The 11792-nt window shown below is 37.9% G+C and overlaps 1 protein-coding gene across 4 annotated transcripts; it reads left to right on the forward strand.

The window, feature by feature from the left end:
• Nucleotides 1-394: 394 nt before the first annotated feature.
• ZCCHC9 (zinc finger CCHC-type containing 9) lies at nucleotides 395-9698 on the forward strand. 4 transcript variants are annotated; one of them, XM_059916685.1, is made up of 7 exons: nucleotides 409-494; nucleotides 813-953; nucleotides 1629-2035; nucleotides 5337-5487; nucleotides 5758-5850; nucleotides 7771-7839; nucleotides 9107-9698. In XM_059916685.1, the coding sequence occupies exons 3-7, from the start codon at nucleotides 1652-1654 to the stop codon at nucleotides 9223-9225; spliced, it is 816 nt and encodes a 271-aa protein (XP_059772668.1). In that variant the 5' UTR covers nucleotides 409-494; nucleotides 813-953; nucleotides 1629-1651; the 3' UTR covers nucleotides 9226-9698. The 4 variants fall into 4 exon arrangements, with proteins under 4 accessions (XP_059772667.1, XP_059772668.1, XP_059772670.1 ...); XM_059916684.1 differs by lacking the exon at nucleotides 813-953 and having other exon boundaries at nucleotides 395-494; nucleotides 9107-9697; XM_059916687.1 differs by lacking the exons at nucleotides 409-494; nucleotides 813-953 and adding an exon at nucleotides 963-1064.
• Nucleotides 9699-11792: the final 2094 nt, after the last annotated feature.

Consider the following 11792-nt stretch of genomic DNA (forward strand, 5'->3'; position numbering starts at 1 on the left):
TACACTTCTATCACAGTGATCCATTCCCACTGCGCTAATAGTTTTACTTTACGTCGGATAGAAAAACGTAACTCCCTCCCGCCGCCAATCCCAAGAAATATTTGCTATATCTTTAGAAGTCCAGTACAAAGATCATTTCTCAGGGAAGTCTTTCGGGCCTTTCCCACCCCACGGATCCTTCCATCCATCTCGCCCACTATGCTGTGCGTTCCACACAGCACAGATTCCGCACTCTCAACTTCGCGTCTCCGGCGTCCAGAGCGGGGCCCTTCAAACACTGCGAGCTTCACATTTTCTAATTAGCCACATTTACTGGCGCTGAGAGACACCATAGCACCTGATAGCCGCACCTCGGCGTGTCAGCCAATTACCCCCCGGAAGTGACGCGCTGTCAGGGACGACGTGCTTCCGCTCCCGACTGTCGCCCCCGCCGCCGCAGGGGGGACGGGTTTCTCTGGCCTGCCAACTCTGCTGCTCTGGAGGATTCGTGCGTGGTAAGAAGCTGCGCGTGGGGGAGTAAGGTGGTGGGATCCCCTCTTTCGTTCCCTGGGACGCGGCGGGAGGGCGGAGGGAGTGGCGGCTAGGTCCCCGAGGGCCCCCAGCGCCAGGTGGGGCTGAAGCACCGGGCTCCGCGGCGGGCCCAGGCCGCCGGTGACGGGATCCGCCTCAGCTGTAGGAGGCTGGCCGCTTGGGCCGGCGCGGGCCAGCCCCACTGGGATCCTTCGGGTCGAATGGATCCGGCCGACCGGGTACTCAGAGCTTCCCCTGTTCCATATACTCAGGGGAAGGATAACCTTTCTCCTCTTGAACAGCTCCAGTCCCCACTGTGACAGTCACAGGATCCGCAGCGACGAGTGCGCGCGCGTGGTGTGAAGTGTTGTGCACAGTCCCACACCTGTTTATTGGCTCCGCCCCGCAGCTTGTGTTGAAGGGATGTCGTGACAGGAACTGAGGTTTTCCGCACGGGATGCTACCCTAAAAGAGGGGCGTCTTAATAACTGAAAATGATTTGAAACAGCTGGGCTGGAAGTAGCTTACGCTCTGATTAATAAAAGGAAGACTCGGTATTATCACGTGACTGCAAACACATATATTTTGCTTATCAATCTGCCGGAAAGAGTTGTAATGACAGACTTCAGGTCAAAGGACAGGAGTTGTGTATACTTACTAATTTGCTGTGCAAATTATTTGCGATGAAATGGCAGACTAAGCAAGAAGATTGGAAGAAAGTAGACCTGGGACTTAGAGATAGGAAAATAAACCGCTAAGAAAACTGCAGAATTTGGGAAAAGTAACTTCATTTACTATTACTATGTGATTTAATTTTGGAAATAATTTGGTTTCTTAATGAATTGTTTTCCAGTTTGAAGCAAGTATTTATATCCGTGTGTTTTTTGTTGTTGCTGTTTGTTTTTTTACTGGTGTGGTAGCAAGGGCTAGATTTACATTACAGGCATATCGCTGCAGCATGTTATAGAATTAAATATACAGATATCTAAATTAAGTTAAAAAGTGTTTTAATAATTAAAACTCTTAACATATGGGTACAGGTGATATAGTGATATAGCATGTATCTTTAGTTTCATTTTTTTATTTGAGATGACTAACTGGCCATGCTTGTCTTAAAGACTGATAAACATCTGATGAAGCCATGACCAGGTGGGCACGAGTTACTACCACACAGAACAAAAGACCCTTCCCTGCAACATCATGGGAGGACATGAAGAAGGGGTCCTTTGAGGGAAAAAGCCAAAACCTACCAAAGAGTAAACAACTTGAAGCTGATAGTCTGTCCCTTAAAAATCATGCATCCCAAGCAAAACACAAAAAGAATAAAAAGAAAAAGGAGTATTTAAATGAAGATGTGAACGGATTCATGGAATATCTAAGGCAAAACTCACAGATGGTTCGCAATGGGGAGATGATAGCAGCAGACAGTCAGGAAGTCAGGGAAGAAATTGCAGTTGCTTTAAAGAAAGATAGTCGCCGGGAAGGAAGACGATTAAAAAGACAAGCAGCAAAGAAAAGTGCAATGGTAAGATGATCACTTCTACTAAAATGTTACTTTGTATGGCTAGAAACTATTATTCATGCACTCAGATATGTATTTTAGCAGAGTCTGATTGTGGTTATGTAGTAGACTTATACGGCATCTTTTTGAGGGCTAGTAATAACACTAGGACTTTTTTTGAACACCTCCTCTATGCTAGACAATTGACGTACTGATTAATTATCACAACATGCAAAGATGGTGGCATTATTTCCATATTTTGGGTAGAAAACACTGGTGTGCAGCTAGGTTAAGTATCTTGCTGAAAGCCACTTAGCAAGTAGCAGAGGAGAAATTCAAACCCAGGAAAAGGTGTTAATATTTGATTACTCAGAATAGTGGTTGGCACTTTATAAGTATATACATTATTAAATAAATAACGAACCTAAATGAGCTGCTAACTCTATGTAGTTCAGCCAAAAGAAAAAAAGAAGATATTTAAACCCAGAGTCTGACTTTAAGACCTATGTTCTCTCCCCTTCCAGTAGCCCTTTTTCAAACAGCCATTTTTAAAAAAGATCAAAATAAGGGGGAAGGTTAAGTACAACAGGTTAGATATGTGTGGTTCCCATTAGTTGGAAAGGATGTCTCCCTTTATCTTTATCCCTGAAAAACTGATTGCACAGGAAGGAGATCTAATAAGAATCATACTGGTTAGTAACACAGCAGAGTAATAGCAGAGTTAAAACTCCTTGAGACTGTCCCTAGTCATTGCTCCCTCCTTCCCCATGTTACACTGAGAGGAGTGCTGGGGGCTACAGGTTTATTTCCGTGGTGCCAAGACCTAGATTTTAAACTGTGTCAGACACAGGAAATGAACTACTTGGTATAATTCTTTCCCTTCTCTAGCAAGGGATTCTTCTAGCAGGATACTACATAAGAATCAGGATTTGTTGCTATTTTACAGTTTTATTTTTTATTAGAATTACCACATGTAGAGCACTGTTTGCACCAGTGTAGACTTGAAATGTTACAGCCTCCATAGATGTGGCTTCTGGCTATTTGCAGGATTAGTTTTATGCAGTGTCATATTTAAAGATTCTTTTGTGGAGATAATACTGATAAAATGTTCCTTATGGATAAATTGGGATAGAAAAGATAATCATTTCTATTTGTATCAAGATAGTTTTGTTTAAATTATACAATTTTTAAATTTTTTTTTTTTTTTTTTTTTTTTTTTTTTTTAAATTTATATATTTATGGCTGTGTTGGGTCTTCGTTTCTGTGCGAGGGCTTCCTCTAGTTGCGGCAAGCGGGGTCCACTCTTCATCGCGGTGCGCGGGCCTCTCACTATCGCGGCCTCTCTTGTTGCGGAGCACAGGCTCCAGACGCGCAGGCTCAGTAGTTGTGGCTCACGGGCCTAGTTGCTCCGCGGCATGTGGGATCTTCCCAGACCAGGGCTCGAACCCGTGTCCCCTGCATTGGCAGGCAGATTCTCAACCACTGCGCCACCAGGGAAGCCCAATTTTTAAATATTTTAAAGTCAAGTTAATTTAATGTAAAGATAATGTAAAGATAATTTCATTGACATAGTTGGTGTGGTGAATTGCATACTTTTTGAAAAAGTTTAGTACTGTGACCTTTTAAGAGAAGTTTTATGTTTTTTTTTTTTTTTAAAGATTGATTGATTGATTGATTGATTGCTATGTTGGGTCTTCGTTTCTGTGCTAGGGCTTTCTCTAGTTGCGGCAAGTGGGGGCCACTCTTCATCGCAGTGCACGGACCTCTCACTATCACGGCCTCTCTTGTTGCGGAGCACAGGCTCCAGACGCGCAGGCTCAGCAGTTGTGGCTCACGGGCCTAGTTGCTCCGCGGCATGTGGGATCTTCCCAGACCAGGGCTCGAACCCGTGTCCCCTGCACTAGCAGGCAGACTCTCAACCACTGCGCCACCAGGGAAGCCCTATGTTTTTAATTAAGGGGAAGGGCATTCTTTTTCCAAAAAAAAAAAAAAAAAAAAAAGGAATTCTTTATATTAAAGCATGTGCTTTCAATAGTATATGGCTTGTTGAGACCCTTCAACTCATTTTCTTGTTTTTCTTTTTAATACCTCAGACTAAGCAGACTAAGCATCAGTTCTATTGTTAATAAGTTGACATCTAGAAATTTACCAGTCCACTCTCCACAATCCCATCTACATTAAATTTAAGGATCATTCAAAAAGTTTGTATTTGGTGAAGATTAGGTTTTTACAGATAAAACCCCATCAGTAAGCTGTCAGGTTACTAGAGACAACCTTGACTTTACCAATAATCCAAGACTTCTTATGTTGGTGATCCAGTTTTGGGTAGTAACTTTTCCTGCAGTTGTAGAATAAATGAATTTTCTTTGTTTGCCCTAGCTCATTTTAAATGTAAAAGTTAATAAAGACTAAAGGGACTCATTCTTTTCCAGTATGTTATTAAACAGGAAAAAAAGAAAGTGAGGGCATAGTTGCAAAATATTATTTTACCTACTGAATTTGCTTTTTAAAAACCTTGTGCTTATTTCGAAAAAAGATTAAATGATGAATTATTTGTTATCCAAAAAGTATACCTTTTTCCAGTTTAAATAAAATACTTTAGCTATCTACCGTCTTTGATTATGACTGATATTCTCATTCATCACAGCGAAAACTATCCTGCAGATTGCTAGGTAGTATGTAAAGAAACCAAACCATTGTTCAGTGTTAGGCTGGAGCCAAATAATTCATCTTAGAATTATACCTTGAAAATGTGTATATATTCTAAAATGAAACCTCTATCTATTTATGAATAGTAAGGAATATGTATGAAAGATATAAAAATTTAAGCATACATTTTGGTACGAAATATATCTTATGATTCGAATCATAATTTAAATGGAATCACTTGGCCCAAATTCATTCAATTATGTGAACTTTGAAAGTATTAATTTTGAGTGATCATTTTTATGGTCATTGTCCATCTCCTCCAGAAAACTCAGTGTTTCTAGGTACAGACATCCCCGTTAACGAAATGAATAGTCCATATTTGCTTAATTCATTTAAGCGATTACCTCCTACAAAGACATTTATAACTTGTGTCTGAGACTGAGAGATTTATGGATTGAGGGTTTTCAAAAGCACTGAAACTCTCTGATGGAAATGACATTCCTTATGGTTTAGGAATATGTGAAACACTGTTTTTCTACAGATAAAATACTGAGATTTCAAAAAAAGAACTAGATAACTTTAAAATGAGGAGTGTTTTAAAGACATTTTTAATGACTAGAATTAATAAAGCCAGTGTAGTGTTGCAGTGTGGAAACTCACATTTTTGTTTTCCCAGGTATGTTTCCATTGTAGAAAACCTGGCCATGGGATTGCAGATTGCCCAGCTGCCCTTGAGAATCAAGAAATGGGCACTGGAATATGTTACCGGTGTGGATCCACAGAGCATGAAATAACCAAGTGCAAGGCTAAAGTAGACCCAGCTTTTGGTATTAATGTATCTTTTTTTCTATCAATTTTTTATTTGGTTAATGGTGAAAGTGGCCAGTAAGTAGCCAACTTGTTTTTTTCGTTGTTGACAAGGTTTGTTATGAGTGTGTCACTTAATATTTTGAAATCAAATGAGATTAAACTTTAAATCATGTAAAAACAAATATGTTTTTTAAACACTCTGAAAACACTCTGAGAATACAGTGTTTTAAAATAATATGAATTACATGAGATATATATAACTTAACAGGAACTGTTGATTGTTACAGGTGAATTTCCTTTTGCAAAATGTTTTGTTTGTGGGGAAATGGGACATCTGTCCAGATCCTGTCCTGATAATCCCAAAGGACTCTATGCTGATGGTGAGTACATTTATATGTCGAAAATGGTGAGTCATCATGCAGTTGTGATTTAGTTTATACTTAAACAGTTTTTAAATAAATTCTTGAGTAAGTAGCAAAATCTTGAGAATTTCATTATCTTTGTCAAGCACTATTCTATGTACTAGACTTTTTGTGTAATGTAATTTGGTATTATTTTTAATACATCAAATCAGAAAAAACTGACGTGTATATTTCAAAATATTTGTGCTTGCTTCAGCATCGTTTATGAGAGTATGTTATAAGTATCTACTTTTAAACATAACAGAAACAAAGGGATAATTTCTCAAACTAGGATAAGATTTAAAAAATAGTGTTGTGAATTTAATCTCAGTCTAGCATACCATTTTGGGTAGAAGGGTTGGTACACACTATTCATATTTGTAGTAACTTTTGTTTCTGAATGTTTTTCTTAGTTAGTTGTCTGGCATGGGAATCAAGTAACTTTCTTACCTTTCAACTAATGGCTTAAGGTGCCCACATAAAGTCTGTGGTAAGGTAGGATTACTTTACTCTTCTTAGTAAATTCCTAAATAAATTTATATATATATACACACACACACATATATTAATACATATATATACATATATATATATATATATTTTTTTTTTTTTCCTCTGAAACTGTGAAAACAGTTTTGACTTGTCTTAATTTTATAGTGTTCTTTATGTTATTCTCCTACCTAGGCAGGCTACAATCATTTTATATTTGTGTTATTTGTTTTTTTGCTTGGCATTTATCCTACTGCATTCTATTCCATTTGTGATTTAGTTATTATTTTTTTCAGCTAACACTTAGAGTCAGCAGAAGCCAAATCTGTATCTCTTTCCCGACCTGTGTGCCCACCAGTCCCATATTTTCAACTGCCTTGTACCAAACTCAGTGTATTTTATTTTTCTTCTTAAACACTTACTTCTCCTTCTGGTTTTTGTATTTCCATTAATAGCATTATTAGTCCATTATCTAATATAGTCCTGTATTCACTTACTATTTTATTCATTTATTTGATGCACATTAATAGACTTGTATTAAGGATCAGAGAATTTCCTGGGGATTCTGGTGATATAATGATGGATAAGTTGGATATCCTATCTTCATAGCTTATATTCTAGAGGATGGGAGAGGTTAAAAACTACACTGACAAAATAATTATGAATTGCAGTAAATTTTCTGAAGGAAAGCAAATGACTTGGAGATAAGGTGGCCGGAGCTACTTCAGATAGGGTGGTCACAAAAAGCTCCTAGTGTTCGACCATTCAGTGAAGACTCATTTTAGAAACCAAATGTGTTGTAATTCACAGTCCTGGAATGTTGCTTAAAGAAGGCCAATAGGCATTTTTACTCGAGTTAGGATGCCTGGCAGATAGAAGGCACTGAAACAAAAGTTAATTTCATTCCTTTTGTAGTTGATCACCCCCATCTGACCTGTACAGCAGAGCAGTGGTTCCTAACCCTTTGGGGACCTCATAGCACCTCATGATTAAACATTCTGATCATTAAAGAATCTGATTAAAAACTGTGGGCATTCTCCTCAAAAAATGCATCTGCACAGAGATTTTTCAGAGTTCACAAACCCTTCCCTTTCTAACCATGGTTAAGATCCAGGCTTCTGTGCAGTGGCTCTTGGACACTCCAGAGGACACGTACCTTCCGTCATATCTCACTTCTCTTTCCCACATCTGCCCTGAAGGCCAGGGGCAAGAAATGGTGGGTAGGTACAGTTTAGTGCTCTTTGAGGTCAAGAGGAATGGAGAATGGACTTAATAGGAGTAAGTTCCTGGCTCCAGCTACCTTCGTAACTAACAAGGTTGTGAGGACCAAATAAGATATGAAAGTGCTTTGAGACATTAAAAGCCCTATGTAAGTATTAGAGGTTTTCAATTACTCTGTTCTTTTTATAGGTGGTTGCTGCAGACTTTGTGGCTCTGTGGAACATTTTAAGAAAGATTGCCCCGGAAGTCAGAATTCAGGTGAGATCTCTGGGCCTCCATTTAGAAGGGGTGAGATTAGTATTCCTCTGTGTTTTTGCTGAATTTTGTTATTAATAACTTGTTGATGCACAACTGATTTTAAGGCTGCCTGGTTTCCTACTGCAGCGATGACTTCATCATTTCTTTATCAGCAGTACTGAGCATCAGCTGCTGTTCTCAGGTGGGAAAAAAAAATGACCAGTAAGCCCCAGAGGACCCTGATTTTATAAAGCATCTTATTCATAAATATTTTTATTTGCTAACCCATGTATTTAATAATAGAGCCAATTCTGTTACTTGAAGAAAAGTATTAATTCACTAAGAGAAAATAAGAAATTTGAGAATAACTTACAGTATTCTTATGATTGAGTATCCTCATGTATGCTCTGAAACCAAAAGGATTCAGTTAGTTGCAAAAACTGCCGAAAATATTAAAATTGTGTTATCCACACAGCATCTGGCCAGTTATATTTTCTTCCCAGTGAAATACTACCCTCGGTCATCGAAAACTTCATAAATGTTCACCAAACCTAAGGCAGATTTTTTTGGGATGTGGAGACCATTATTACATTAGTTTACCTAGCTTAAAAGGATGATAATCCTGTGTGAAAGAAAGCAAGACAGTGGGATAGCCCACTAGTGCTTCTTGGGGAAAAAGCACATTTCTTTTTATATCATATAGTCATAGTACCACACAAATAAGCCTGCCCATTCTTACTTCCTACCCCTAGCATTTGAATCTGAAAACCAAGAGTTCTTGTTTACAATCTTGTCTAGAAGAAGATAGTCTTTACTACACTGTAGGCAGTGAGATTGAAATGATGGAAGTGGAATTTGAATTCTCCCTCCTGGGAGGATTGCCTCTTCCCAAATGACAAGACTGACAAGCAGATGTTGTATAATTTCACAGGTGGAATCTTGTTCATTTGAAACTGCTGCTTCATAACTCTTGCTGTTTACAGACTCTTGGAACTCATTGACTCTATAATGATGAACTCTGAGAAAGAATGAAAGAGCTTTCTCATCAATTCGTGCATTGCAAAGCAGTTGCTGCATTTCCCTAATTGGGATGAGAAATTGCCTGTGGTACTCTGAAATCAAGGGTTATAATCAATTACAGAATTGCTCACTTTCCTTTAGTGATGGAGTCTTCTCTCTTTGTGATTATTCATGTCAAAACTAGTTCCTTTGCTAAACCAATACCAATCTAGGTGGATGTATTTGATGACTGTTTCTCTTACATTCTGACTTTTCTATGTCTTTACAGATCGAATGGTCACGGTTGGTCGCTGGGCAAAGGGAATGAGTGCGGACTATGAAGACATTTTGGATGTGCCTAAACCACAGAAACCCAAAACAAAGATACCTAAAGTTGTTAATTTTTGATGATTAGTGCTATCGTTTGTTAGCACCTCATTGTTAAACATTCTGAACTGGGCCTACTTCATAAGTTGGAGCTGGACTCTCCGTTGGAGTCCTGTATTGTAGATATCAGTATAATCTAGGTGTGGTCAAAGCAGTTCCTGAGTTCTGTCCATCAAGGAGCACTTCTACCATTGTTTGGAGAAAATCACTGAAAAAAAGTATAATGTGTTCAAAATGGATTTTCTAAAGAATATATTTTTAACCAACAGAACTTAGGTGTAACTCAGTGGTTATATACCTGATTGTAGCAATCATCTTTTTCTAAAAACAAGATTATGCATTAATATGAACTATCCCTAAACATAGGGTACCTGCTTTGCATTTGGAAATGAATTTTTGTTATATTGTTTTCTTGGTTCAAAGTATCAGTTTATTATTATATTAGAAATTAATTTATAATTGCCACAAAATCTGTATTTTAAAAATATTTAATAAAAACTCACTTGCTATTTACTTATTTTTCTGAATACCTAATTTTGGATTGAATGAGCCATTGTCCATTAATGTCCATGTAACAATCCCTTTGGAAACACAATCTTTATGAATCCTAGATGAGCTTAATTTTTATTAATTTTTGTTTTAGTTTTGACATAAAGAACAAATTATTAACAGCAGTTAATTATTATTAACTTAACAGCAGCTCTTTCTTTGCCCCTGATTTTCAAGAGAGAAATTCTAGCCAAAATTCAGTTTGTGCTATTTAACCAGAATGATGATGGCACATAACAGATTGTCTATCAAACTTAATAGCATTTTGTTCACATGTTTTAGATGAGTCAGGATGAGATGCAAGCATCATCATCATCATAACAGAGTTAGAACACTAATCAGAGACCCATTAGCTTCTTTGTTTGATTTGATGAATACATGCATACTTAATACATACATTTCACAAGGCTTACGCTTCCCATTGTACTGTATAATGGAATGACTGTTGGATTGTGTGTTTCATTTGGAATTTTACCTGATTGGATACATTTGTAATGAAAGGAAACAGCTGTGATTAGTTACTGATGTTTCAAAAGCAAAATATTTACCAAATAAGAAAAGGAACACTTTTCTGTTTTAATGTCTGTACACCTCAACATTTCTAATCTTAATAGGAGCTGTTCTTTTTTTTTTTTTCCAGTGACAGAGGAAAACATGACAGAATATGGCTCAGCATCCAAGAGCTTAAGGAAATGAGTGCCATTTAAAAGGAATGGTACAAGTCATGCAGCTGGAAAAGGACAGCAGTGCTGCCTTAGTCATTTAGTCTGAACACATCCAGATTTATTTCACCTGTCCTATCAGGAGCAAAAGGCTCTGGAAAGTCAAAAACCTGTCAGCTGCAAGTTAAGTCTAATGTTTTTTATGTAGTCTTCAATGCAGGGATGTCAATTTTGTCTTCCTTGGGGTTACTTTGCTTACATTTTAATGGTCTATAAAGTAGACAGTGAAATCATTAGAAATAAATTGCAGGTGCTGAATGTAACATTGGAAGACTATGTGGACACTTTGTTAAAGTCACCAGAGACAGAAATTCTGACATCTGAGAGATTGTGTATTGCTTGATGTTGGTTATTTTCTTAACTAAGAATGCCAAAAGAAGAAGGCACACATTTACTTTATTCATTATATATTTTCCAAGGACCTACTATGTTCCTGGTACTCTTTCAGGCACTTGAGATTGTGGCAGTGAATAAGACAAACAAGGCCACTGCATTCTGCTGGGGCTGAAGAATGGAGAGGAGACTTAGGAACAAAAAATACATATCAGAAATATCAGTAAAAATAATATCAGAGAGGGATATTTTATACATTTTATAAATATTTTGTTGAATCCCCTAAGACTTAGTGGTTAGCACTCTTTTCTTCCTTTAGTCCTTTGGAAATGTCATCTCTCTTTACAAGCTTATCTTTCACTTTTCTATGGCTGACTCCTAAATCTCCATCTTGCCCTAAAATCCCTGGTTTCAGTTCTGTCTTCTCACCTGCCTGCTGGACATTCTTGCTTGGATGTTGCACTAACACCTCAAACTCATAATAGCTTTAAATCTCATCACTTCCCCTGTGGGAAAAAATGGACTAATTAATTCCCTTTCTTGTCCCCATTTTATTCAGTACAATTATATTCCAAGCCTGTAGGCTCGCATCTCAAGTTACTCTTTTCTTGACATTCTCCCCACCACACCCCAAAGTCAACCCTCTCTTACCTCGTTCAGGCGTCTACTTATAATCTGCTTAATAGAGAGTCTTTTATGCCTAGCCTTATAGGAAATAGCTCTTTCCTCATCCCAATAACTTTTCTTCTCTTGCTGTCTAAATTTTCTCCATAATTTATGTCCCTACGTAACACTATTTGTCCCCTCTCCACCGGATTATAGGTTACATGAGGGCAGGAATTTTGAGTCTTACTCATTATCCTCAGAAGTGCTTGGCACATACAGAGCATTCACACTTGTTGAATGAATGAGTGAATTAACTGAATACGTGATAGAATTAACACAGAGATGATGTAAGAGGCTGGGTAGCTACTTCAGATTGGG

The sequence above is a fragment of the Balaenoptera ricei genome, chromosome 3, assembly GCF_028023285.1.
Source record: "Balaenoptera ricei isolate mBalRic1 chromosome 3, mBalRic1.hap2, whole genome shotgun sequence".
Lineage (NCBI taxonomy): Eukaryota > Metazoa > Chordata > Mammalia > Artiodactyla > Balaenopteridae > Balaenoptera > Balaenoptera ricei.

Bases quoted from the DNA above. Each gene is read 5' to 3' on its own strand.
- ZCCHC9 (XM_059916684.1), top strand. From the start codon at position 1,652: ATGACCAGGTGGGCACGAGTTACTACCACACAGAACAAAAGACCCTTC. The intron at 2,036-5,336 runs GTAAGATGATCA...TTGTTTTCCCAG, and splicing joins CAGCAAAGAAAAGTGCAATG to GTATGTTTCCATTGTAGAAA. The intron at 7,840-9,106 runs GTGAGATCTCTG...ATGTCTTTACAG, and splicing joins CCCCGGAAGTCAGAATTCAG to ATCGAATGGTCACGGTTGGT.